The sequence below is a fragment of the Cyprinodon tularosa genome, unplaced genomic scaffold, assembly GCF_016077235.1.
Source record: "Cyprinodon tularosa strain WSP-4 unplaced genomic scaffold, ASM1607723v1 ctg173, whole genome shotgun sequence".
Classification (NCBI taxonomy): Eukaryota; Metazoa; Chordata; class Actinopteri; order Cyprinodontiformes; family Cyprinodontidae; genus Cyprinodon; species Cyprinodon tularosa.
Window position 1 is genome coordinate 747,049 of NW_024038559.1, and position 24,645 is coordinate 771,693.

Consider the following 24,645-nt stretch of genomic DNA (forward strand, 5'->3'; position numbering starts at 1 on the left):
CCGGACCTCACATTGCCTGTAAAATCACTCAGCTAGCCAATCAGGAACACACACCTATTCCTTGTAAGGTGGCTTGGTAGTGTCAGAAATTGGCAGCATTGATTCAAATATATATAGTTCTTTTTTTGTCTGCAAACAACAACAAAAAATGTTCCAGCTTCTTCCCTCAGGCACAAAATCCTTATCAAGGATATTAGGATAATAATGCTGCTGTTAAATTTCTCATTCCATAACAAATAATGTGTTTAAAGATACTAAAACCCCTTACATGCCAGTTTTGGTTCTCATAAAAAATTGATTCCCTACTAAGTAGATTCCTAAAGTAGATGGTGACAGCAACGGTGTTGCTAATATTTGTAGATTTTTTTCTCCCATAAAACTAGTTAAATTAGAACAATATATTTTATCTATTAGAAAACACAACAATTCAATGCATCAGGTCATCCCTAGGAAGTCAGATTAGTCTATTTAGCTTAATGGGCATAGATATATAAAAAAAAAAAAATCAAAAAAATGCATACTTTAGCTAAGTTATAGGAAATGTATGCTCAAAATTATTCCTATAAAAATGGTAACGTTTATGATAAAGCAACCATATGAAACTCTTTCTATGTAGAGAATCAATCCAGGTGGAAAATTTTGTGGTTTTATGTTTGTTTTTTCATATCAGTGCCAAGTATCTATTTTTTTTTTTTTTGCTACCATTTACTGCTAATTAATTTACAAGCAGAAATCAGCACTAATCCTTCTGTCTGTTAAATAATTCTCAGCTACTGTGGTGAGAAAATATGTGGGGAGACATTGATTTGCATTTAGATTTTTCACATGGGTCCTAATTATCACATTATGAATGTGTGTTTACTGAGCTATAGAGTGGATAAAGCATTTTGGAGACTTGATGTCTTGTAGGTACAAAGTTAAAGCTGTTAACTGTCTGTTCTCACACTGATCGGATGCTCTTTTTGTCACTGGCTGCTCTTCATCTCTCTAAAGTGTTTTTTTCACTTAAAAGCAGATGCTGGGTGGGGTAGAGTGGGGGGGTCAAGCATCCCAGAAACATCCCAGAAATGACAGAAGAAAAATAATCAGGACTGATGAAGAGCAGGAGGAATCAAAGACTCAGACATGATGATAAAAATAGATGGAGCTGGAGACATGAGAGAAAAGCTCCACAGCTTTAAACACAGACCACGCATCCTGAGAGTGCAGTTTCCTTAGCCACAGTTTCCCTAGCAACTTTCCTTTCCCTCTCTCCAGGAGCGTGTGAAGTGTCGACTCCTGGAGGGCCGAGAGCGCCTCAGTCGGGTCCGACGCAGCGCGGCGGCCACGGCGGAGCATACAGCGGCGGGGGGCTGCGAGGCCATGGACAGACAGCTGGGGGCGCTGTCACACGCCCTGGAGCAGTGGGAGGGAGCTGCCCTAAGGGCCAGAGATGGCCTGGAGGGGGCCCTGGCTGCTGCCGAAGCTTCAGAAGAAGAGTACGAACATCTAACCGCCTGCCTTGAGGAAAGGCTGAAAGAGTTTGATGGACGTCTGAGGCAGTGGAACCAGGAGCTGGTTAAGGCTGAGGGATGGAGCAGCGGTGAAGATGCAGTAGAGGGATGGAAGATGGCTAAGGTAATATATGTTTAAATAGTCTTCATGGTAATCTGAACTCATCCTTAAACAATAGTTTATTTAGAAAAAGAAACTGACTGGAATGTTGAAATGTTTGTATGCATGCAGAGAAAGTCATTAACATTGTTTAATAAAAAGGCAAACATGTAGACACATTCTGTATAAATCCTCTGCATTCATCCAGGAGTAATTACCCATTCTATTACTAAACCCTAAAAACAGATTAGTTTGTCACATCAGCTTAACTGGGAGGAAATAATGACAGCTACAATCCCATCAGTTTCCTATAGTCTTCTGCCTCCTCCCATATCTGCCTGTTTTTGTTTTTTATTGCCATTATTTCCCCCTATCTCTCCTCTCCAAACACTTACCCTTATTGTTATTTTGTTTTCCCTCAATCTTAACTCATCTTGCTGGAAATAAAAGGAGCAGTCTTTTCTTTTTTTGGTTGCTGAGATTACGCCTTGATCCCCCCTGCTCCTCACCTCCCCTGCTGCTCTGTCGCCAACCTCAACGGGATGTTTACAGTTTGACAATTGCTCCTCATTGTCAGGGCCGTGCCAGCATGCTCAACCTCACATCTCCTCCCGAGACTTCATCTGCCGCTCCTCTCTACTGCTTTCCTCAATTTGTGGGGCTGTCAAAGAACAGAGGAGGAGTTTTTTGTCGTCCCCCTCCTCCGCTCCTTTCTCCTCCTTCCAGCAGCTTGTTTCCTGTGTCCGGCCGTGTTTTCGTTGCGCGCTTGTTTGCGTGCGTTTGAACCGTTTCTGCGTCTGTGAGGGCTGACAGCTGAATTCCACTGGGAGAGGAGTAGAGGGAGGAAGAAAATGTGTGAGAGGGTATAAGTCGAATGAGTAGGAGGAGGGCGAGCGGAGAGAGAAAGTAGTAGAAGCTTATAGGAGGAGGGAGAGGAGGAGGAGAAGAGATTAAGGAGTCCATAGGAGAAGGGAGGGAGGGTTGTTTGATACGTCAGAGAGGGAGAGAAACGAGTGAGAGTCAGAGCTTGTACATATTTCATGGGAGACGATTTCATGACTCTGTTAGTGCAGAATGTGAGGGAGGCTGAGGAGAGCGGGAGAACGGTATCCACAGCTCCTTCCTGTCACACTGTTCGAAGAACAGAAATGCCATTGAAGAAGCAACACTGTGAGTATGTGTTAGAGCGTCTAAGTATGTGGATACAAGAGGAGTGAAAAGATTTGAGCCAGGGTGTGAATAGGAATGAACAGACTGAGGTCTTTGGATTGGATCTGCCTCTCCTCAGCATGCATGGACAAACTGAGCTTGCTTCTTTCTGTTTTGCATGGTTTAGGATATTCTGGAGGACTTGCAGAGCGCTGAGTCGATGGCAGACAAGTTGAAAAGCCAACTGAATGACCTGGTTCGATACTCCAGGGACCTGGGCTCGCAGTCAGACCGAGTCACTGCCATCATTAAACAGCACAACAGGTGAGAAGAGGTTTTCTCATGCTGTGGCGTTGAAGTGAAGGACTATAAACATGTATGCATGTATGTGTTTGGCTCCAAAGCACCAAAGCTCATCATCAATATGCCATTGAGAAGTGACTCTAATTCTACGTATATTAAAATACTAAATAATAGTAAGCATAGTAATCACTCATAGTAATGACAATGTGTTCTGTATTCTAATTGAAAAGAAGAGCTTAGTTTGAATATTTGGTATATAACGGGTCCCTATCATTGAAACTTGCATTGTTCATTACTTGTTTATTATAACCAGCTTTCATTTCCACATCCGATATTGATTTTGTCATCAAGATGCTAAAGTTCAGGGAGAGTTGCTTGGACCTCATGGTTTGGAAGACGATGGGAAAATATGGTTTAATCACAATCAGTATTGTATTATTCAACAGTAATATAGTGTATAGGTGAGTTACAGTAATGTCATGGAATCCTTAATTCGGTGAAACACAGCATTTACTTTCTGTATTTTTTTCCATGTCTTGTTTTTCTTTTTTTCAATGCATCCAACTGAACTTTAGAGGGAGTTTTAAAAAGGATGCTGATTGCCTATTAAAGAGGCATTACGCAGTTTTTTAATGATACTGCTACCTGTGGCCAAAACAGAGAACTGCAGCTCTCTTCTGCTTGTTCTCATAGTATCACCTCGTACGTAAGGATTTTTGTCTTCTTTTTCACCTTATTTGGAGTTGCCATTGGTGTCGGAGATAGGCTGGATGTCTGTCGCTTCGAGTATCCACAAAAACCGTCTTAAATATAGCGATTCGATTGTTTGCTAGATTGGACCCATTTAACATGGTCCCTCTTGATGTCACATCCGCAGAACAGGGTGCAATCTTCCAACCTGAAGTACATTCAATGATAATGGGCTACAGGCTCATAAATGCGTTGGCGCTGAACTACTGAGGTGTCAGTCTTTCGTCATAAATTGTAAAATAAAAAGGCTTTCTATAAGATTTTTTCAGTAAAAACCAAAATATCTCTTTAAGTAAAAAGTTAAAAAAACAAGATACTTAATATATTTTACAAAGCCCATTTGACAATGGGACAATTTGATCCAATCCCCATCTAATCTAAACTGTATTGGTTTTGCTTTATTGCTCATGCTCTACTTTTCCATGAAGTATTTTGTAAGACCATGTGTTTTTCTGCAACTTACCAAGTAGCAGAAAATCCTTTTATGTACATCGTACTGTTTTTCATAGTTTCACTGGCCTATGAAAAAGGTAGCCTATCGCACATTTCGGGACATTTCTTATATGGCTATAAACCTCCAGTGTTTATATGTAATATCTATTAATCATTTTATAACATTTTGGATCAATTTTCTTTCACTGACTTACCGCGCAAGATACCTGAAAAGGAGGAACTGATAAGCTATTAGCTGTCTAGAAATGTACAATATTAACAAGTATGGCAAGTATGTATTGTATATCATCATCTAATTAGATTTATATATTTTAAATGCAAAGCATTTTTGCTCTTGTTTTTTGTTTGGACAATGAGTGTTAGAATTTAAAAAAGACAGATTACCTTTTGATCAGTTGATTCTCAAAGCGCATTTTGATGCAATGTCTGTCTACCATCCATGGTTCAATCTCCATGGTTACCAACTATATTCTAGGTGGACGTGTTTCATTTCCATTACCATAACAGTGCAGCATTAAAGGTGTAGTGGAGGATCTTGATAAATTTTTGACAAGACCGCCCTCTCCACTTAAAGAAAAAAATAATGCACATGCACAACCCTGTACCCATTTCTCCTCGTGCACACTCTGTTTAAAAGTTGCTGTTTGCATCGCTCATACAAGCTTAGTTTCCAGAAGAAGATTTGCAATTTTTCCACTTTCAGACTCACCACTGGTAATTAAAAAATGGGGACGAGCACTTAGGACTGCCTTACGTAAACATATCAGAATGATTGACAATTAGGAGGATCATTTTGATGATCAACCTGTAAAAAAAAAGCATCCTCCACTATACCTTTAAGATATTTGTCCTGCAAAAGACCTACTACTTTGTTGTCTTGACTAACTGATGTTAGCTGTCATCTTTCTAGCATGTCTAGTTTTATACAAAGACTTGATGGAGTCACCCAAAAAGTGAAAACACATTAGTGTCTCGTGATGGATGCACTTACAGTAGTCTGTATTTCCATCCATCCATCCATCCATCCATCCATCCATCCATCCATCCATCCATCCATCCATCCATCATCTCCCGCATGCCTGGTGCCTATCTCTGGCAGTCTATGAGCGAGAGGCGGGGTACACCCTCGACAGGCCAGTGAGTAGCAGGGTTGTCACACTCATGTTTATAAACTGTGGGAGGAAGCTGGAGTACCCGGTGAGAACCCATCCATGCACGTGGAGAACATGCAAACTCCATGCAGAAAGACCCTGGGCCAAGAATTGAACCCAAAACCTTCTTGCTGGGTGTGTGTTTAAAGCTGTGTTTAAGCTTTCATTTAATTTCTAAAGTGGGATCTCTTATTGGTTCTGTGAACCATTGCTAACTACATACAGATAACACACTGTATCTTTCATATATGATTTAATTGATAAAACTTTATTGCAAAACCAGTAAGAAAAATACTGTGAACACATTGGCTACAATATCTCTTAGCTAGTCAGGTGCCACTGTTCTAGCTTTGGTATAAAGCAGCTGCACTGGATTGCTAATGGTAGCTTGTATTCAAAAAGCAACAAACTAAGTGTAGGGCTGGACAAATAATTGTGTTAATTTGAGTTGGTGAATTAGATGATCTGCCAATGGAATGAGGATATTTACTCTTAAAATAAGATAATTAGATATACAGTAATGCACTTGAAATAAAATTATGCAGTTGCTTTTACTTATTTTAAATGTAAATTGTCTTATTCCATTGTCAGTGTGTCTCACTTATCTACTCAATTCAAGAAAAAAAAGATGATTTACAGTTTTTGCAGTGTAGTTATTGGTAATCAGCCTAAACTGGGTCTGCCACACAGAAGGGAAAGAAGAATTGCACTATTGCGCAAATCCATGCATGTGAGCTAGAAGTAAGCATTCTTTCATGCAACAGTAAACAGCACTTTGAGATTTTTCTTAATGAAAAGTGCGGTACAAATTGGATTTATTATTATTATTATTATTATTATTAAACTTCTGCGACAGTGAACGTTGGATGGAAGAGCATTTATGGTTGAGTAAAAATCAGAATCAATAAACTCAGACCTGACCAAAGCCCAACTAACACACTTAAACTTTTGGCCTGAGCCCAAAGAAAATCCAACATAGAGAATATATATATATTTTTTAAAGTATTACTGCTATTTGACACAGCCAATCTGTAAGATCCAAACCAATGTCCTGACTTTGCACCTAAGGAATGCTAGGTTCAGCCACACTCAGCAAGAACAGTGCACCTCACAGAAAGCGCTAACACAGGGTGGGTCTGGCCCAGATGTGCGTGTCATGTATCACAGCTTGGTAATACACCCAAGCTCGCAGCTTGGGTGTATTACCTACTGGACCCGACTAGTCTTCTTTTTTATACTATACAATCATGTTTTTATCCATTATCCAAGAATATCTTAATTCTTTTTTTTTGTCAAAATCAAACAGATGTAGTGCAGAGTAGATGTTATCTGTCACACTTTCTTCTGTTCTCAGTATTAGTATCACAACCAGTAATACCGTTGTTTGCATCTCCATTTATATTGGTTGCTACCAGATGAAGAGTTCCCACATTAACTAAACTTAATGCAAATGATTCAAGCTTAGCAGAGGAAAAACAGCAGTAATAATTTTGCACAAAAAAGATGCACATAGCAGGTTGCCTGCATGCTGGTGACAGTACACAAGTAGTGAGCCCATGTGTTCATCACAGAGATGTGTGTATGATGTTAATTTGGCAAAGACTGATAGAAGCCGTAGAGCCACTGTTTGCTAAGTGACATGTTAGCATTTTCTTTACTGTGTTTGTGTTACTCTGTGGTCAGAGTTCTTCACTGAAAAATGCACAAGCATTATCTGATGTGCAGAAAATTAATTAAAGGTAGTGTTCATATATTTTCAGTCTTTTTTGATTAAATGTTAGGGTGTGTTCATGAAATAACAAAAGAATGAGCTGAGGTAAACTTGCCTGAAATGCTTCTGCATTGAATTTTGTTGGAGCGTCGATTTGCAAGCACAAGCTTCTATAATTGTGTCGCTTGTCAGCCTGACACTGACTTGGCCTGTGCACTTGTTGCACCTGCCCTGAATTAAGCTCTGAAAAGAAGAATGAACAGAGAAAAAGAAGAGTCCAAGGATGAAGATGAAGGAGGAGCAAGCTGCCTCCTTTTTTTGTAGCACAAACCAAATTTTGTCTGTCACCACATAAAAAAAAAACTGCCTCCTCCAGACATGCCGTTCAAGCTCTCATCACTCCATTAAAACTCAAGGTTGTTTCTGTGTCCATTTAGGTGTTTGCCTTTTGTTTTTTTACATCTCCCTGTGGACTCTAGAGTATGGTTAAACAGCTGGCCACCTCTTATCTACTGTTCAGCGGTCTCCCCCCTTTGATAACCTACTTTAATCTACACTAGGGGTGAATGGTAGAGATTTTTATTTTTGTTTTTCTATATATAATTGTTAGCAATCTACTGTAAACTGCTTTCTTTTGCTTGTAAACGATACTCATGTTAGTGTATTGTACAAAATACAGAAAGTCATTTTGATTCCATGTATATAGGATGCTTAAAAAGTTTACTTAACAATTATATAGATATAAATGTACTTGTATTGGTATGTTTGTATTTTTTGCATGTTCAGTTCATGGCTCAATTGATAACAAATCAATAATATGGGTAAGATGTAAAAAATATATATTTATATTCTTTATTTTTACCTTTAATTTGCATTTTGGGTTCACTTGAGGTTTTAATTTCCATACTTGTTGACATTCTTATTACTATATAGATATATCTTTAGCCATTTTTCACTTCCACATGTGTTGCATTTAATTGCCTTAAGAAGATGAATTGAGTTTAATATATATCATGCTTCAGCAATGCATTAAAACATGTTTTATGTGTGTTCAGCTGATGTATTTTCATTTGGACATGATGGATCATCTGGAAATCTGGCATGATTATTACATTTTCTTACGGATTTCATCATCAGTGATTTGATGCAAGCGCTACTGAATGTTGCAGCAATCTCCTTTATAACAAGTCTCAGTCTCATGCTACACTTCACATATCTTCTAGCAAAGATTCTCTCCCCTACCACACTTCGTAATGCCAATTATTTGACTACTTGGGAGCATTATTATACCATTGTTGGGCATACATAGAGCTTTATTTTTAAGCTCTTTAGTTTAATGTATACTTTTTCAATTAAATTAATATTTTTGCTCTGCACAACGCTAAATGTTATATTGATGCATTTTATTTAATTTTTAATGAATCGTTTTGTTAAAAGAGTTGTAACTTTAGCGAGCTGACTGGATTTGATTTCACATAACTGATCATTGATGCAGTTGTTTGCATGCATAAATAGTGGAAAATTTTGTGATGGAAGCCTAATGTTTAAGAACATGGGAAAGACTTATCAACAGATGGAAAGAGCTGCAATACCAAAACCAATGACTGGCATTGGTCTACCTTACAAAATATTTTATCTTTTTTTTTTAAATAACACTTTAACTTAAAGGTATTGGACCAAATACTAACCCATGCAGATCATTTCTTACAATTTTATTCAGTAAATAGGTTTTTTTCTTTTACGTTACAGATAGTTCCATAGTATTGAAGAATAATAATATAACAATATAACTATATATATATATATATATATATATATATATATATATATATATATATATATATATATATATATATATATAGTTAAAGTATTTTACAGTATATCCAGAGCAAGTGTTCAACTTGCAGAATTTCATTTTATTTACCGTATGTCTCTATTTGTTCTTTAACAAAAGAACAATGAACCTGAGGCCCTTCTAAGTTCTACTTCCTCACCTCCATCTCACACGTTTTCTTACAGAAGCAGGCTGTCATGCCTCGTTCTCGCCATCATGTCACCCCTGTGAACTCTTGCCCCTGTCATATGTTGCCTCTCACCCCCCTCCCATGTGATGCCCGTTTTCCACCATCCCCCATTTTTCGCTCCTTGCCCCAGCATTCGTTCATTCCACTTCACCCACTTTGCCATTTCTCCACCTGGAGGTTTCTCAAAAACAACCACATGCCTTTCCTCTGTTGGGCTTGAACAATATGATAGATACGCACACGGTCCTTCTTTTGATGAACATGGAGTAAATAAACAGCAATTTCTCTGTTTTTAGCTTCCCTTAAAAAAAAAAAAAAAAAACTTCCCCATGAAGATTGCAGCCCGTGAGCAACATGTTAAAGATTTTTCTCTCTTGTTTCCCCGCAGCCTCAGTCTCCGTGCATCCCGGGAGTGTCAAAATAAGGAGCGCCTGTTGGAGCAGAGGTTCCGTGCAGCGCTGAGAGACTTCCAACAATGGCTGGTCAATGCCAAAATCAGTACCGCCAAATGCTTTGATGTGCCGCAGACTGTCACAGAGGTCTCCACCGCTTTGCAGAGAATCCAAGTAAGCAAATCGGGAAACATTGCAGCATTTTCTTGTAATTATATGTACTTTATTTACAAGTCTTGCATGCAGAATTTAAATATACTTCTTTTAAACTATTCAATTATTGCACTGATTTTGTTTGTCTGCATTTTGTTTGTCTGCATGTTAAATATGCAGTGCACAGAAAATAAAAAAATAACTGATCATTGTATGAATAATGAATATTAAATTTAAATATTCAATAACCTGTTTAGCATTTGTGAGTTGTAGGACAGAGATCACTGACCCACAGCCTGGAAAGCAGAAACAAAACATTACCATTTGTTGTTACTGCTATGAACTAGCAGTCAGCTTGAATGTAGCAGTTATAGTTTCAATCAATATCTGTTGATGTTAAAGTCTGGTGGCATTAAATTAACCAGCTGCAAGTATTTTTCTCCAATACTTAGAGAAGATCAGAAACTTTGACGAGGCTGCAAATTGATTGCTGCTGGCTACATGCTAGAGCTGTGCTTTATTTAACAGTGTGTGCAATATGAGATCTACAAAGAGAGGAATAATGATGTAATCAATGTGTAATCAATCCACTTTCAATAGCAGCTTACTCACAGGGATGACTATTTGAATATGCCTCCTTTAAACTAGCCTCATGTGTGCTTGTTAAACTAGTGGGATTTTTATTAGCTGCAATTAGTTAGAAATGTGTAAATGTGCTTTAAAGAGATGAAGAAGGGCTTCGCAGCAAGTCCCTGTGCCATTGTAGTCCAATTTTAATATTTCTGGAAGACTTTGGCACATCTGGGAGCTTCCTTAGAGCGCATCGTGGTTCTGGCTCAGACTCAGGAGCTTATCAGTTGAGGTGGACGCCTCCACATACCTGGAACCTGACAGTTAATTAACTCTCAGTCGCCTGACCAAATCCACACACATTATAAAAGCATCAAAGAAGTGGCGTTTCTCCTACTGCTTAACTCTGGTTTGAAGACGGTAAGGTGAAATTTTACCCTCATGAGTAATTTAATTAGTAGGCATGAGGTCACAGGATAAGGTAAGCTAAGACCGCAGATATGTCAAAGACAGTTATTTTAAAAGATCATATTTCTCCTTCTAGATGTCTAAAGAGTTACCTTTCAACATTTTCACCAGTTTAAAAAACATCTTTAGGGGAGAATATGGAGGATAGAGGAATACTGAATCAATCATGTTTTATTTATTATTGACTTGGTGAGGAATGTGGAACAATGTTTCCACATGGCTGACCTCCAGGAGGGTCGGCGTGGGAGGGGCGCGGGGCATCCACTGTGTCATGCTTAATTGGTGTTGTACAGTTACACTAGCGGGCTCAGAATGGTGGTAAGTGGTTAGGTGGTATATGAATGTAGAGCAGACAGACTAAACAAAGAAAGCGAGCGATAAAGAGATAAAGACTTTCCGAGCTCATGTTTGAAGAGGCTGTAGCGGTAGTCTCTGTTAGCGATGTGCTGACTGCACAGATGGTGGAGCCGTCCCTGCTGCGCGACTGTCATCAGCTCAGCTCTGAGGGAGGGGTGGCTGCGGAGGCTGCGTGTGTGCCTTTGTATGCGTTTACATTGTCAGTGGGTAGCTATGTATGAAACTAACATCTTTCAGGGTCACTGACTTTGCTCATCTCTGATAGCATCGCTGTGCTTCTGCAAGGAGAACCGCTAATGTCTTCAACTTCCCAATATATGTCCTGAAATTCCAAATAAAGATTAACAAAGTATATCAGCAAATATTTAAAAAAGGAACTGAATAAGTTATCATTTAGTCAATTTTTCTTTCATTTCCCTTTCACACCACCCTCCTTTTGTATAAACAGTGACAGTTCCTTTGTCTTTCTTTATGCATCCCTTCAGGAGTTCTTGAGTGACAGGGAGAACGGCCAGGCCAGACTCAGTACAGTTGGAGCCAGCGGGGAGCTCCTGATGGCCGTCGTGTCCAAAGATAGAGTGGAGGGAATCAAGGCCAAGGTGGCAAATGCCCGGGAGGACTGGAAGAGCCTAATGAGTAACCTGCAAGTGAGGGAAGATGCTCTCAAGGTTGGTTTTATTTGGGTGCCAGCGTACTTTGATTATGACTTCAAGAAAGAAAATCTGCTGTTCATTTGAAATAAATGCAGACCATCAGGGTAATTTATTTCATTTCCACCTCAGAATAGACGTTTGTGCAATTTTTGTGCAATACATTGAGATTTTTCTAATGCTAAAATATTTTCCAATAGTGTTTCAGAAAGTACTCCTACCCCTTTGACTTTTTTTCATGAAAGCTACATCCTTCAATGTGTTTATTAGGATTACAACAATAGACCAAAACAATGTAGTTTCTTCTTAACAGAATGATCCAATTTATGTCACATGTTTTGTGTTAGATTTAGCTGGGTACTTTGACTAGGCCTTGAAACTCTTTGATCCAACCATTACCTTAGTATGCTGTATGTATAGAGCTGTTGGATCATGATATTCCAGCCAAGTCTCAAGGCTTATGTAGTGTTTTGCATCCTATATCCCAGCAGTGCAATGCATTTAACTCAGTTGCAGAAACTCTGTACCCACTAATGGAAAACCTCCCCACAGTATTATACAACCACCACCCTGTTTAATTTGAGCTATGGTGTTTAAGGCGACTACTTAAATCTCATCAGAGATCCTTCTTCTGATTACTCTCTGGCCTTTGTTGCTTGTGGCAAAATTTTTCTTTCATCAAATACTTTCTTCTTTCCATTTCTTCAACAGAGGCCAGAATTATGCAGTTTACAATTAATAGCTGTCTTGTGACCAGACACCCCTGCCTGGTCTTTAGATCGTTGAATCTCCCTCAGTGTTGCTAAGGGCCTCTTGGCTACCACTTGGAATAAATGCTGTTTTTGCCCAGACTCATTTAAGCTGGTCATCTTAATTCTGCAAAACTATTCATTTGCAGTAGATAGTTTGTGCTATCTTATTTTATTAAACTTCTCTTTGTTTGTCGCTGTTGTTGTATGCTATGTTTTTCCAATCTTTGTAATTTCGTTTGTTCACTAATGTTCAGGCATCTGAGACCTTCACAATACAGCTGTGCTTATACTGAGATATATATACACACTGTACATGTACTAATCAGGGGGAAACTAAAGGTGTTTTGGTCTAACGTATTTTATTAGATAAAAAGATAGATTTAAAGAGGCAGTTCAGTTTTAAACTCTTTTTAAATGTATTTTTTTTTTTCAATTACATAAATAATGGGGATGTCTGATATCATCTAAAAGGTTTATATCGGAATATGATGGCCTTAATCTAAAATCTCAGATATAAGCTAACTGATATGATTACTTTCCTTCCATCTACTTTTATTCGTATTAGCTCAACATCAGTATCGGTTAATACTCAAAGCTGCAATATCTGTATCATATCGGATATGAAATATTTGTATCAGGACAACCCTGCAGATTTCATTTCAGAGTATAATGGATATATGTTTCCTGTGCAGTGAGACACTTCTGTGCTTGTGCTACATTTTCTAGAACCTTCAGTCTCAGATGTCTGAGTTTGAAGCCAGTGCTGAGCCCCTACAGGACTGGCTCAACAGCACAGAGTCCAGAGTCCAGGAGAGTACGGCCCGCCTGCACGACCTTCCGACCAAGAAACAGGAGCTCAGCAAACTGCAGGTGTTTTGTCGCCCAAAGTCCTTTTCATACACTTGCTTGAATAATGTTCTCTGATGCATTACAGTTTGCTTTCAAAAAAAATACATTACTGTTATAATTATTCTGGATATTCATGAGGCCATATGTTAGTTTTGCATCATTTCATGGTCACTCCTGCAACAATTCATTTCATATATCTTGAGGGCATTATTAATTCAAATGCATCTGAAACAGTTTTATACAGAGAGGGAGCTTTTCATATTTCTCTTTCAAGCTGGTATCCCTGGTATTTTCTCATTTCCTGTTTTCATTTCAACAAGCCTTGTCTTTACAACACAAAGTGAATATTAAGTAGGGTAATAAATGGTTACCTCTCCATTAGATATGAATCCCTAAAGTACAAATTTGAAATCCTTAGGGAGCAAAAGAAGGACCTAATTACATTAGCTGAGGACCAGTGGATCAAAATAGAGCTGCATCTTGACACAATAGTCAGAGGAGAAGTCCAGAAATCTAATTAATTCTCCTTTCTGTCAGAGCTGAAGTGCTGCGTGGCTAAAAGGCCTTTTTTTCTAGAAGCGATAACAGTGTCTGGCAGATACAGGAGCAGAAGAGAGGCACGAAGCATCAAAGAGATAAAATTGACAACATAGAAAAACTATATCAAGCCCATCTCAAAGCACTGTGCTTATCATTGTGTCTATTTTTGTATTTGTTCTGCTGCTGCTACACCTCCCATCGTTGCCTTTTGTGTGTCCCTGCCAGTAATTACATTTCTGCACCCCCCCCCTCGCAGCACCTGAAATACAATACAATACAATACTTGCAGGCTACAGTGTTTGTACCTGTGTTGGTCCTCTTTATCCTGTCACTACAGTACCCCCCACCTTCAGATTTTTCCCTGTGCTGTACGGCGGTGTCCAAATGGATCACAGCATTTCTATTTTAAAGGGGAACATCTACCGGAACATTTGCTGATGTTTGCATTATGGTTTTCTATGTTCTGAAATGGTTATGTTACTTTTTTTTTTTGTCACTCAATCCTGCATCCCACTCTGCTCCTCATGTGTCTGTCGAGAAAAAAAAAGCACTTTTTTTAATATAACATAGCTAATATTGACTCCTTTGCAATCTGTCACTCTCAAACTTGAACTACTAACATCACGTTGCTCCGTCTCTCTTTTACCTTCCCTCCTCTTACGCTGTAAAGTCTGTGCTGGAGGAGATGGCTAGTCGAGAGGTAGAGCTGGACAGGCTGAGGGATAAAGCTCATCATCTCTGGGAGGGACAAGCAGCTGGAAAGGGCTTCGTCCACAGAGTATCTCAGCTGTCAGCGCAGTACCTATCCCTCAGTAACCTAACCAAGGTAACACTGCTTCCACTCTGCAGCCCCGTATATTCTTACTCATGCCTTTGTTGCAGAAATGCAGCAGCATGCTCAGCATGATTCGTGTTCTGCTAATAGGAATCATTCAACTGTCTGTAAATAAATACTTTTCACTGTGTTTACTGTTAAGTCATGCAATGTCGCAATATTTTATCAATGCATGTCTGGTAAAAACTTTTGCTGTACAGGTTTGGAACTTTGATGGTTATATTCTTAACTACTGGTTTTGTGGAGCTTTGACCTGCCGTTACCAAGTTTGGTCATTTCCTGTTTTCTTTATTTTATATAAAAGGATATAAAAATGTAAATTAATGTTTTCTCTTGGTTCCATCCCTTAACTAGTCTTTTAATATGTTTTAGGAGGTTGGGTGATGTGAAACGGTCCATGTGTACAGAGGCAAAAAACTTATCAATATAAATTGTTTTCAGCATTTTATAGAATTCATAATCGAAAATCTTATTCTCATTGGAACCCATAATGGAATTATTTGCCGGACACTCGGCCTGGAATTCACATAAATAGAACACGGACAAAAAAGATTAAAACACATGGAATTTATAAGACACATCGAGAACAAAAGTGGATAACTAGCTAAAAAACATTCCTGAGGAGAAGTATGAAAATATGTACATGGGGATGTTGTAGCCTATGAACAGACATTGGTCATGAAATTGACTATGAGGTGTGGCGATTGCTTTTTACAGCTTTGTCGGAGGAAGCAGTTTTTAAGCCTGTGTGTTCTGGCTATAATGTTTATAATTTGTTTAAAACACAAAAAATCATAAAGAGCAAGAACCACAGCAGTTATCTGAGCCACCATCTTCCCAGGTAGTGATTGGTAACATAGCTAAATAGCAGACTCCATGTGTATTCTTTCTTTTACCCCGACTTTTCAAAAGGCTCCAAGTAGGGCTGGTTGATTTACTGATAAAATCGATGTATAAAATTTTCTATGCACAAGAATTTCATTATTTAAGTTTTGAATATCCAACCAGTTATTTTTCAGGGTTGAAAAACCATATTTTATTAGTTAAAATTTTATTTTTTTGGTGCCTCTCTACAAATAAATATCTAATGTAATTTAGCAGATCATACTAGTCCAGCTAACCTCCTCAGGGTTCCTGAGGTTGCAGCTTCATCAACATGAAAAAGGGGAAAAAGAATGATTGAAATAAAAGCTAGTTTTTGAAAGTAGTTTATATCATTTGCCATTTTTGTTATAAAATTTATTGAAGTTAAATAATCATTAAATGAAATTTGATAGTTAAAAATCTGAGATTCAATTTTTAAGCCATATTGCCCAGACCTAGCTCCAAGCTTTCAGATTAATGAATATATCATAAAGGCAGAGGTTGGAACCTCAAAAAGATTAAATTTAGCAGTTTGTTAGTACGCTGTTTAACCTTGCTGTTATGTGCTGAAGTTCTTACTCTCTCTCATTTACTTACAGCCTTAGTGAACCACTTGAACTTTGACTTATTGTTCCCTTTTAAGTGTTTTCTTGCATCTCTGCTCTGCTTCTGGTCTCATCCTTAAACATCTCATTAAGACCAAGAACAGCTAACATCGGTTCTTCCAGCTTTACTAAGAATTTCCTTACAGTTTGGCGTTGTTGTCAGAAAAAACTTGTTAGTCTGATGTGTTCGCTGTTTGAACAACATTGATGCTGTGAATATCCAGCCAGTCATTTGGCATTGGTGAAAAATCATGTTTTATTAGTTGATATTCTAATTGTTTTGGTGCCTCTCTAGAAAGAAATGTCTGAAGTAATTTACCAGAGAATACTAATCCATCTAACCTCCTTAGGGCTCTTGAGGTTGCAGCCTCATCAGCATAAAAGGGCCAATGCTTTGTAGTTCACCTTTATTCACCAATTCACAGCTAAAGGAGCTGCAGTGTGCTGCTGCTTTGAAGATGACCTTTTTGAGGCTTTCATTACATCGACTAGACTCTTACCATTTATTTGATGTATTGTACTGCAAACATAACACTCACCAAAAACCACTTGCTCTACAACAATGAGAGCACCCTCACAATGATGAATGGGTTTTTATCAATTTTACTGGCTACACTGGAGTATTATTTTAGTTATTTTCCCTGACAGAAATTGGAAGTACAAATTCAGCCATTCAGCTCTGCTATTCGCTTTCATTTAGCCTGTTCTTCAGTTTCTTGGATATTCAAAGTATTGTACAACAGACTGCTGCAAGATTGGGGGATGAGCAGTTGTCTGGAGACTTCTCTTGGCAAAAACAAACAAACAGAGCAAGACGAACAGTCGATTGTAATTCTTATATCTTGTAGTACTAATATAGGCTTTGAAGAGTATGTTTACATTGTTGCACCCTCATATCTGCAGGATAAAGCCTCCAGGATAGAGCGCATAGTCGGGGAGCACCAGCTCTTCTCTCAGGGGCTTAAAGAGCTTCAGGACTGGGTGTGTGAGGCACAGAGGGTCATAAGTACGTGCACTTCCACTACTAAGGACAAGGGTGTACTGGAGGACCGCATGTTGCAGCTCGAAGTAAGAGGATATGGGATCGATCAATTTCTGCCAGCTCTCTGCCAGGGACCCTTTCTGCCAGTTAAATATTTATAATTATAATATTTAACATTTTTATTTATAGGCAAATAAAAATGCCTTAAGTTGTTCTTAAGATTTTAAAATACTAATATATATAATAATAATATAATGTTAAAAGATATATCTGACCAAACCTGTGTAATCACCGACTAATGATGATTTTTTTTTTTGCAGATATGTAAAGCTTTTTAGACATTAAGTTGTTTTGCATTCACTTACTGTCCATCTGTAGGCATTACTTGCATCCCGCCAGGAGCGTGAAATCCAGCTAAAAATGCTTTTGACCCGAGGCGAGGCAGTCCAGAGAAATACTTCGGCTGAAGGGGTCCCAGTGATCCGCAAACAGATCCAAGACCTCAAGGACTCTTGGGACTCGTTGCTCTCTGCCTCAATCCAGTGTAAAAGGTGAGCAAAGACCAATTATTTTCATTACTGAGACTCATCGGTTTGATTCGCGTCCTCATCGCCGTGTTAACTTCTACAGTCAGCTGGAAGGATGTCTGTCACAGTGGACCAGCTATCAGGAAGACGTGGAGCAGTTTGTGCAGTGGATGGATCGAGTGGAAGAGACACTGAGCTGCTCGGACAGACAATATTCAGAGATGAGAGACAAGACTGCCAACCTGGGAAAGATGAAGGTATTTCCTGCAAAGGCTAGCCTAGAAATGTCAGAGCAGGTTTATAGATTAAAAGGTATATGAACGAAAAAAAGAGAGAAAGAATTTCAATCAATTTATATTTACTCTTGTTTTCTTCTACTTCTTCAGTTGTTTTTTTTATCTAACATAAATGACAGTAAAATACATTTTATTTGTTTACAGATTGTCCACATTTCGCAATGCAGGGCACATTACTGTTTACCCAATGCTTGTCATAAGATTGATCATTTTTTTGTTGATGCGAAAAAGCAAACAAACCAAAAAATATATATATACATATTCAAATCTTTCTATTGCAATGTTTAAATTAATGCCTCTCGTCTGTGCATTTATATTCTAGCTTCTCTATGAGGAGGTTTTGAGTCACAGCAGTCCTCTGGAGACCATCGCCACAAAAGGCTCCAACATGGCGGAACATTGCACAACTCAGCAGGAAGTGCAACAACTGCAGTGTAGATACAACAACCTGAAAGAAAAGGCTAAGGTACCGATTACCAACAACTGGTTGGATTTCTGCTCTAGATTTTCAAAACAACATGGCTTTTGTCTTATTTTGTAACTCTGTCAAAGTATTTATTTTGACCATCTGTGACCTCACAGAGCGCTGTTAGCAAGGCCAAGGAGCTGGTTATGGTCCATCAGGAATATCAACGCGGACTACATGTGTTTGAGGACTGGCTGGAGCGTGAACAGGCGTCTTTGGCATCGTCTCATTCAGAAGGAAACGTGGACATGCTTGAAAAAACTCTGCAGCAACTACAGGTAGACATAGATTTGGTGTCTAAATGTGCACACAATTAGGAATCTTTGTAAGTTAAACTAAACCATCAACCAAAAAAAATGTCCCTAAAGTTAATTATTGTATTTGTTTTATAGAGCTTACAGGAAAGCTGCTCAAAGGGTCAGTCTTTGCTGGCTTCGGTGCTGACCAGCAGAGAAAATGTTATCCCCTGGGGCGTCCCTCAGATTGAGGACCGGGCTCTGGACACCGCAAAACGAGAATGGGCGTCCTACCAGTGCCGCCTGGAGGAGACTCAGGCCCAGCTGCACTCTACGCTGACAAGGCTGAGGCAGATGGGTCACAGGTTCCTGAACCTGGCTCAGTGGTTGGAGGACACGGAGAACATGGCCAGCATCAGAAACAACAGGAGGTCGGACAGAAACACCAAGCAGGGTCAGCTCAGGAAACTCCAGGTCAAGATTTTTGGCTTTATCATTGATTTTTTTTATTTTATCATTGAATCTGAATATCTGCATAGCATATCCTATGTATAGTCTAGTCAAATGATTTTCACGGCTCTTTTCCTTCAAATAAGCTTTCACCTAAATGTACTTATTGGTATGGTAATTATTGGGAACATTATTTGCAGTGGCTCTTATTAAAGGTGTACAATAGTACACCCAGCAGACACCCCGGCAGACCAAACCAGCGCATTCAGCTCTGCAAAGAACTCATGCTCTTCCTCAACACTGAAGTCCTCAGACATTTTTCTTTCGTTGTTTCTTTCTTTGCACAGGTAAACAGCACATTTCTTCTTCTACGCTTGCATTATCGGCAGAGCAGACGCTGAACGCGCACGTTCTTCCGGTTTGGTCTGCCGGCTTCCGTAGAATCGTGAGCGCGCATGGGGGCGCTATTAGGAAATCCTATACACTACTGTTTAGGCTCTAAAACGTTCTAAATGACTTCGTTTCGAGTAAATTCTGGATGCTACCCACTCAGGACACTTGGATTACATTGGACGAGCAGTATGGAGGAATATTGACACGTTTTTGTGGACTTTTATGGACCTTTCTGTCTCGGGCGCCATAGACCTCCATTATTTGAATGTCAGCAGACAGCAAGAAGCCTCCCAGATCTCCAGATGCATTTGAGATATCAAAAAAGTACTCCAGAGTTTTGTTCAGCATGGGGGTGAGTAGAAAATGAAGGCTAATCATGTTTTGGGTGTACTATTCCTTTAAGGGGTATCAGAGTAAAGAGCTGGTTATACTCCCCACAGCAGTGTGTCGCAGTGAGCTTCATGCAGACATTTTTGATTTATGCTCAATCTTGAGAATGGTCTGCGCTATACACTATGGCTATAGATAAGGCCGAGGCGGTGAGGAAATGGGGGCAAGTTTGTGCGACAAGGGAGGGACATGAGGGCGAAAAAGAGCGGGGATTCAGGTGGAAAAACGGTCCCAGCGTTCTCGCACACTTCGCTCTTCTAGTTGTTCCCACTTCACGAGTTGTTTTCCGCAGTTGCAATCATAAAAACAAAACAAGCCGGACTCCTGTCTGTGGCACTGTCTGCGGTCACCTACAATTTGGGTGAGGTGCAGCAGAGTGTCTGCGGAGGGGGCGGGCACATCTTTGTGTTCACTGAGACACCTACGCAGACGACCTAGTTTCAGAGTTTAAATCAGCCTTTAGAGGTACTGAGTACAAATGCCCATCCCTCTTTTTATCATTTCTGTTTGTAAAACAAACAATCATGCAGTGCTTTGTGTTGATCTATAGCTCTCAAATCTGATCAAATATTCCAATTAGAATAGAATAGAATAGAATAGAAAATCCTTTTATTGTCCAACAATGGGGAAATTCTGGTGTTTACAGCATGAAAAACATTATCGAAAAAATGGTCACACAAATATGAACCTTAGGAAAATGAATAAGAATTACATAATCGTAAAGAGATACAAGATAAACAATAAAATACTCTACTGTGTTTTTACTATATAAATACTATGCATCTGGAAAATAAAAAAATCCATATCAGCTTTGGACATTTTCATAGTAATGGATATGTGAAAAATAGCAGCAACATCAGAGGCAAAAAAAATGACAGAGCATTTAATTTAACTGACTAAGGTAGAAACTGTGCTAAATATATATAGATATATATAATCTTACAGCTGCTGGGAGGAAGGATCTGTGATAACGCTTCCTGGTACATTTAGGGTGAAGCAGTCTGTCGCTGAAGGAGATTTCCAGTTTAACAACAGCTTCAGGCATGGGTTGGTAGACATTAACCAATAGAGAAATATATAATAAATAAATATATTTAAAAAAAATTATATATATATATATTTTTTTTCTTATTGAATCTCTACATATTTTTGTGTGTTTATGAATCAGATTCCCCTTTTGACTGACAGCCACCCCAATTTACTCATTCACAGTACGTGCACTGAAGTATAAAAACCAAAGAGGTGTTTTTTTCCCCTGTCAGATAGAAAGCAATGAAGCATCCTCCAATTCAGCCTGAAACACACTGCTTATTTAAAAACTACAGCATTCCTCAACTTGGTTTCCTCTCCTGAGAAATTTCCTTTGCCTATCACAATCTATGACAGCTTTAGTGTTTTCTATATTTGTGAAAGGACCAGGAACACCTTTAAAGATTTGATGCTACATGTTTTTTTTCAATCTATATACGATCTCCTTTGTAGCTGGAATTTCTATGGTAATAAATGAAAAGTTTCTGGCAGTATTTGAATCGATTTTAATTAACATGGTTTGTTTACCTCTATCCTTGTTATTAGGGCTATCTTGAGGCAGTCCTTGCTCGGCAGGGAGAAGTCGATGGTCTCTCATCTCTGGCTCAGCAGGTTCTGGAGGAAACCTACATCAGTAGTCGCATTAGTGTAACGGCCACCCAGCTAACGGCCCGCTACCACTCCCTTCTCCTCAACATTCAGGTTCGATACTCTCATATGTCTGATGTTCATAGCTGTAGGCTCTTGAGTTTCTAAGCTCCTTGTATGTTATAAACAAAGATTTTGAGATTTTTGTTTGGTTTTTTTAGTTGCGTATTATCTATCTTGACATATTCACCACATAACCCGCTGTTTTTGCTTCCATTAAGTTTTAGACCCTTTTTTTAGTAACATTACTGCAGGATTTTTTGTATTGAAAACTGTATGCACAAATGTCTGAAATGTTTTTGGAAGACGTCATTATTTCCTTGTGAAACTCAAACACAAAATGTAAATGTTAAATAACAAAATATTTAAAAAGTTTATGTTCATTTATAAAATTTAAGTATCTGATTGTATAATGAAGTGTAAAAGAACAATTTTACAAAAGCAATATTTTTTGCACCTTTATACAATTTTAAGTGTAACTATTTAACCGTATTATGGTTGTCTTTCTTATAATCTTGCAAATTTTTGGTTACATAAACACTGAGAGGCATATTTTTTACCTTTTTTTCCTCATATCACATATAATGGAAAACACGCTGGCAGAGCCATTATCTTTTTGTATGAATGTCAGGAAATCAAGTCTTTTAACAATACCTCTGATATGTTCACATACATAATCCTGACTTTAAGCCACTTGGGACATTTTTTTAGATGTCCTCTCAAATTGGCCATTCCCTCTAAAACAATTTGGCAAGGAAATTAAGAACCAGTGAGTGAAAGTAGGAACACTGGTTGTAATGGAGCAGTGCTTGTGCCAGAACCCCTACTTTACACGTCCCTACTGAGTTGACACTGTGACTGCAAATGCTGCACTGTATATCAACTGATGACTATATAAAAGGGAAAAATAAGCAAACAGATGGAGTAGTATTATTCACTCAGCGGAAACTTTATGAAGTACACCTTTTTTTACACTTGGGTTGACATGTTTTTTTTTCTTTAAAACTCTCATCATTTTGTTGCATAAGTTAAATCTATCCATCCTTTTTCCATTACTCTTATCCCAGCGTGCTGGTGCCTATCTCCAGCTGTCAATGGGCAAGAGGCAGGGTACACCCTGGACAGGTCGCCAGTCTATCGCAGGGCAACACAGAGACAAACAGAACAAACAGCCATTCATGCACACACGCACACCTAAGGAGAGTTTAGAGTAACCAATTAACCTAACAGTCAGGTGTTTGGACTGTGGGAGGAAGCCGGAGTCCCCAGAGAGAACGCACACATGCTCAGGGAGAACATGCCGGGAATCGAACCCGGAACCTTCTTGCTGCAGGGCAGCATTGCTACCTACTACGCGGTAGACGCCCATAAAGGTGGAAGATCCTTGCTGAACAAGGATCTGATGCCTGTTTAGTTTACTGAAATACAGTTAACTCACTTTATGTTCAACAAATCAAGTTAAAATTATTTCAGGTTTTTGATTTTTAGTGTGTTGCTTTAAGATGAGGGGTACATGGTGCTATTAACAGGTGGATGGCATAGGCAACAGGCTAACTGAGGCTGTCAGAATAAAAAAAAATCCTAGTGTGATAAGATTTGATTTTTTAGATCTAGAATCTATGCATGTGTTTTTAAAATCTTTGGTTAACAACTTTAATGCTGCAGGGTAATGCTGATCTGGAATTTAAAATAGTTAAGGATTTCTATCCCTGCAGTAACACAAATGCTGTGGAATATGAAGGCTGGGCTTCTTTTTTCTTTTCTAAAAACCTTACCTGATTTAATTGGATGAATTAAAATAAAACAGCTTGAGCAAGTCACAGCTAGCAGGGATTTTCTATAGTGTTCCTAATGCATTTGTTTTGTCAGGTACCCATCTGAACTGCTGTGTACTCTCTGCCCACAGTGGGCCTTTTCACACATGGCTGTGCTCTCACTCTCTCACCATAAAATCCACTCCAGTTTGGGCTTGTGTTTCTGTAACACCCTGCTGAAGGAGCGCTGGGACTTACCTTTGGGATCCCAGCTTGTTTTGCTCTCAGTGCTCAGATCTGGCCTCTCTATTTGTCTCTCCCTCTGGGGGGGCTAAAGGAAAATCGATGGGGCTCTCCTGGTCAGGGACTAAAGCTGTAATTATACGCTGCAAACTGCAATCTCACACCTTGAATCAGGAGTGGAAAAGATTTTTTTGTGCTACATTGTTTTTATTTCTATCTTTAGTAACACCTCTGAATGTATGTGCTTGATCCACATTTACCTCCACTAAATGCTACCACTGAACACCTCTTATCGCTTACATTGACCTAGGCTTGCATTTACTTACAGTCACACAGGTAATACCTCCTCATCCTGTGTATTCCTGTAATTATCCTGCAGGAAGTAGGGACCATATGGGCTAGAGGTGGAAAGCTGTTACCTCTTTCCACTCAGAAAGAAAAGGTGTACACTCAGCACTCTCAGCTAATTGGAGCTTCCACACTGCAGGATTTGCAAGTTAAGTGAATGATGTGTCAAATCTACAGGAAGCTTCCTGTATCCTTGGGGTGTTATTGACTCAAAACCTCAGTCAAGAAGATATTGCTTCAAGGATATAAAAGAAAAGCCCATGCTGCTTTGTAGTGAAACTATTGACATTGAGCAGATGAAAGAGGAAGGAGGAAAGCAGGTATTTTCTGTTTTGATGCCGGATCAGAGGATTTGTAGTCCGCGGTGACCGATGTTGGACTGTTGGGGAAAATCTCACATCTTAAAAGAAAAATAAATGTGGCATGTTTCCAGAATTTTCCCAGAAGTCACACCCTGAAAAATCTAATAATTCAAACCACTCAAAAAAAAGAAGTGAACTGTTTCAAGGTCCGTTTATTTTATTTTTTTTATATATATATATATACCCTTTTTCTTTTCCTTAGCTCAGAGTTTCTACACACATTTCAAATCTTTTATTAGTGACTTGATGTGATAGCAATGCAAAGCAGTGAATAACTGGAGAGTAGAAAAAAGGTCTTTACTGTTAAAAATCTAAAAATATATATTTGTATCCAGACTTTGTAGAAGCACTG

At 38.9% G+C, this 24,645-nt stretch overlaps 1 protein-coding gene across 1 annotated transcript in view; it reads left to right on the forward strand.

Annotated features, from left to right (window-relative positions):
• Positions 1–24,645, forward strand: part of syne1a (spectrin repeat containing, nuclear envelope 1a) — a 157,311-nt gene that overhangs the window by 55,458 nt on the left and 77,208 nt on the right. Inside the window, exons 54-66 of the mRNA XM_038281639.1 lie at positions 1,258–1,617; positions 2,930–3,066; positions 9,523–9,700; positions 11,560–11,742; positions 13,203–13,346; positions 14,536–14,691; positions 17,073–17,237; positions 17,530–17,702; positions 17,782–17,935; positions 18,297–18,440; positions 18,557–18,718; positions 18,833–19,150; positions 21,485–21,640. Coding sequence (XP_038137567.1) covers positions 1,258–1,617; positions 2,930–3,066; positions 9,523–9,700; positions 11,560–11,742; positions 13,203–13,346; positions 14,536–14,691; positions 17,073–17,237; positions 17,530–17,702; positions 17,782–17,935; positions 18,297–18,440; positions 18,557–18,718; positions 18,833–19,150; positions 21,485–21,640 — 2,430 coding nt within the window. The remainder of the gene's footprint in view (positions 1–1,257; positions 1,618–2,929; positions 3,067–9,522; positions 9,701–11,559; positions 11,743–13,202; positions 13,347–14,535; positions 14,692–17,072; positions 17,238–17,529; positions 17,703–17,781; positions 17,936–18,296; positions 18,441–18,556; positions 18,719–18,832; positions 19,151–21,484; positions 21,641–24,645) is intronic.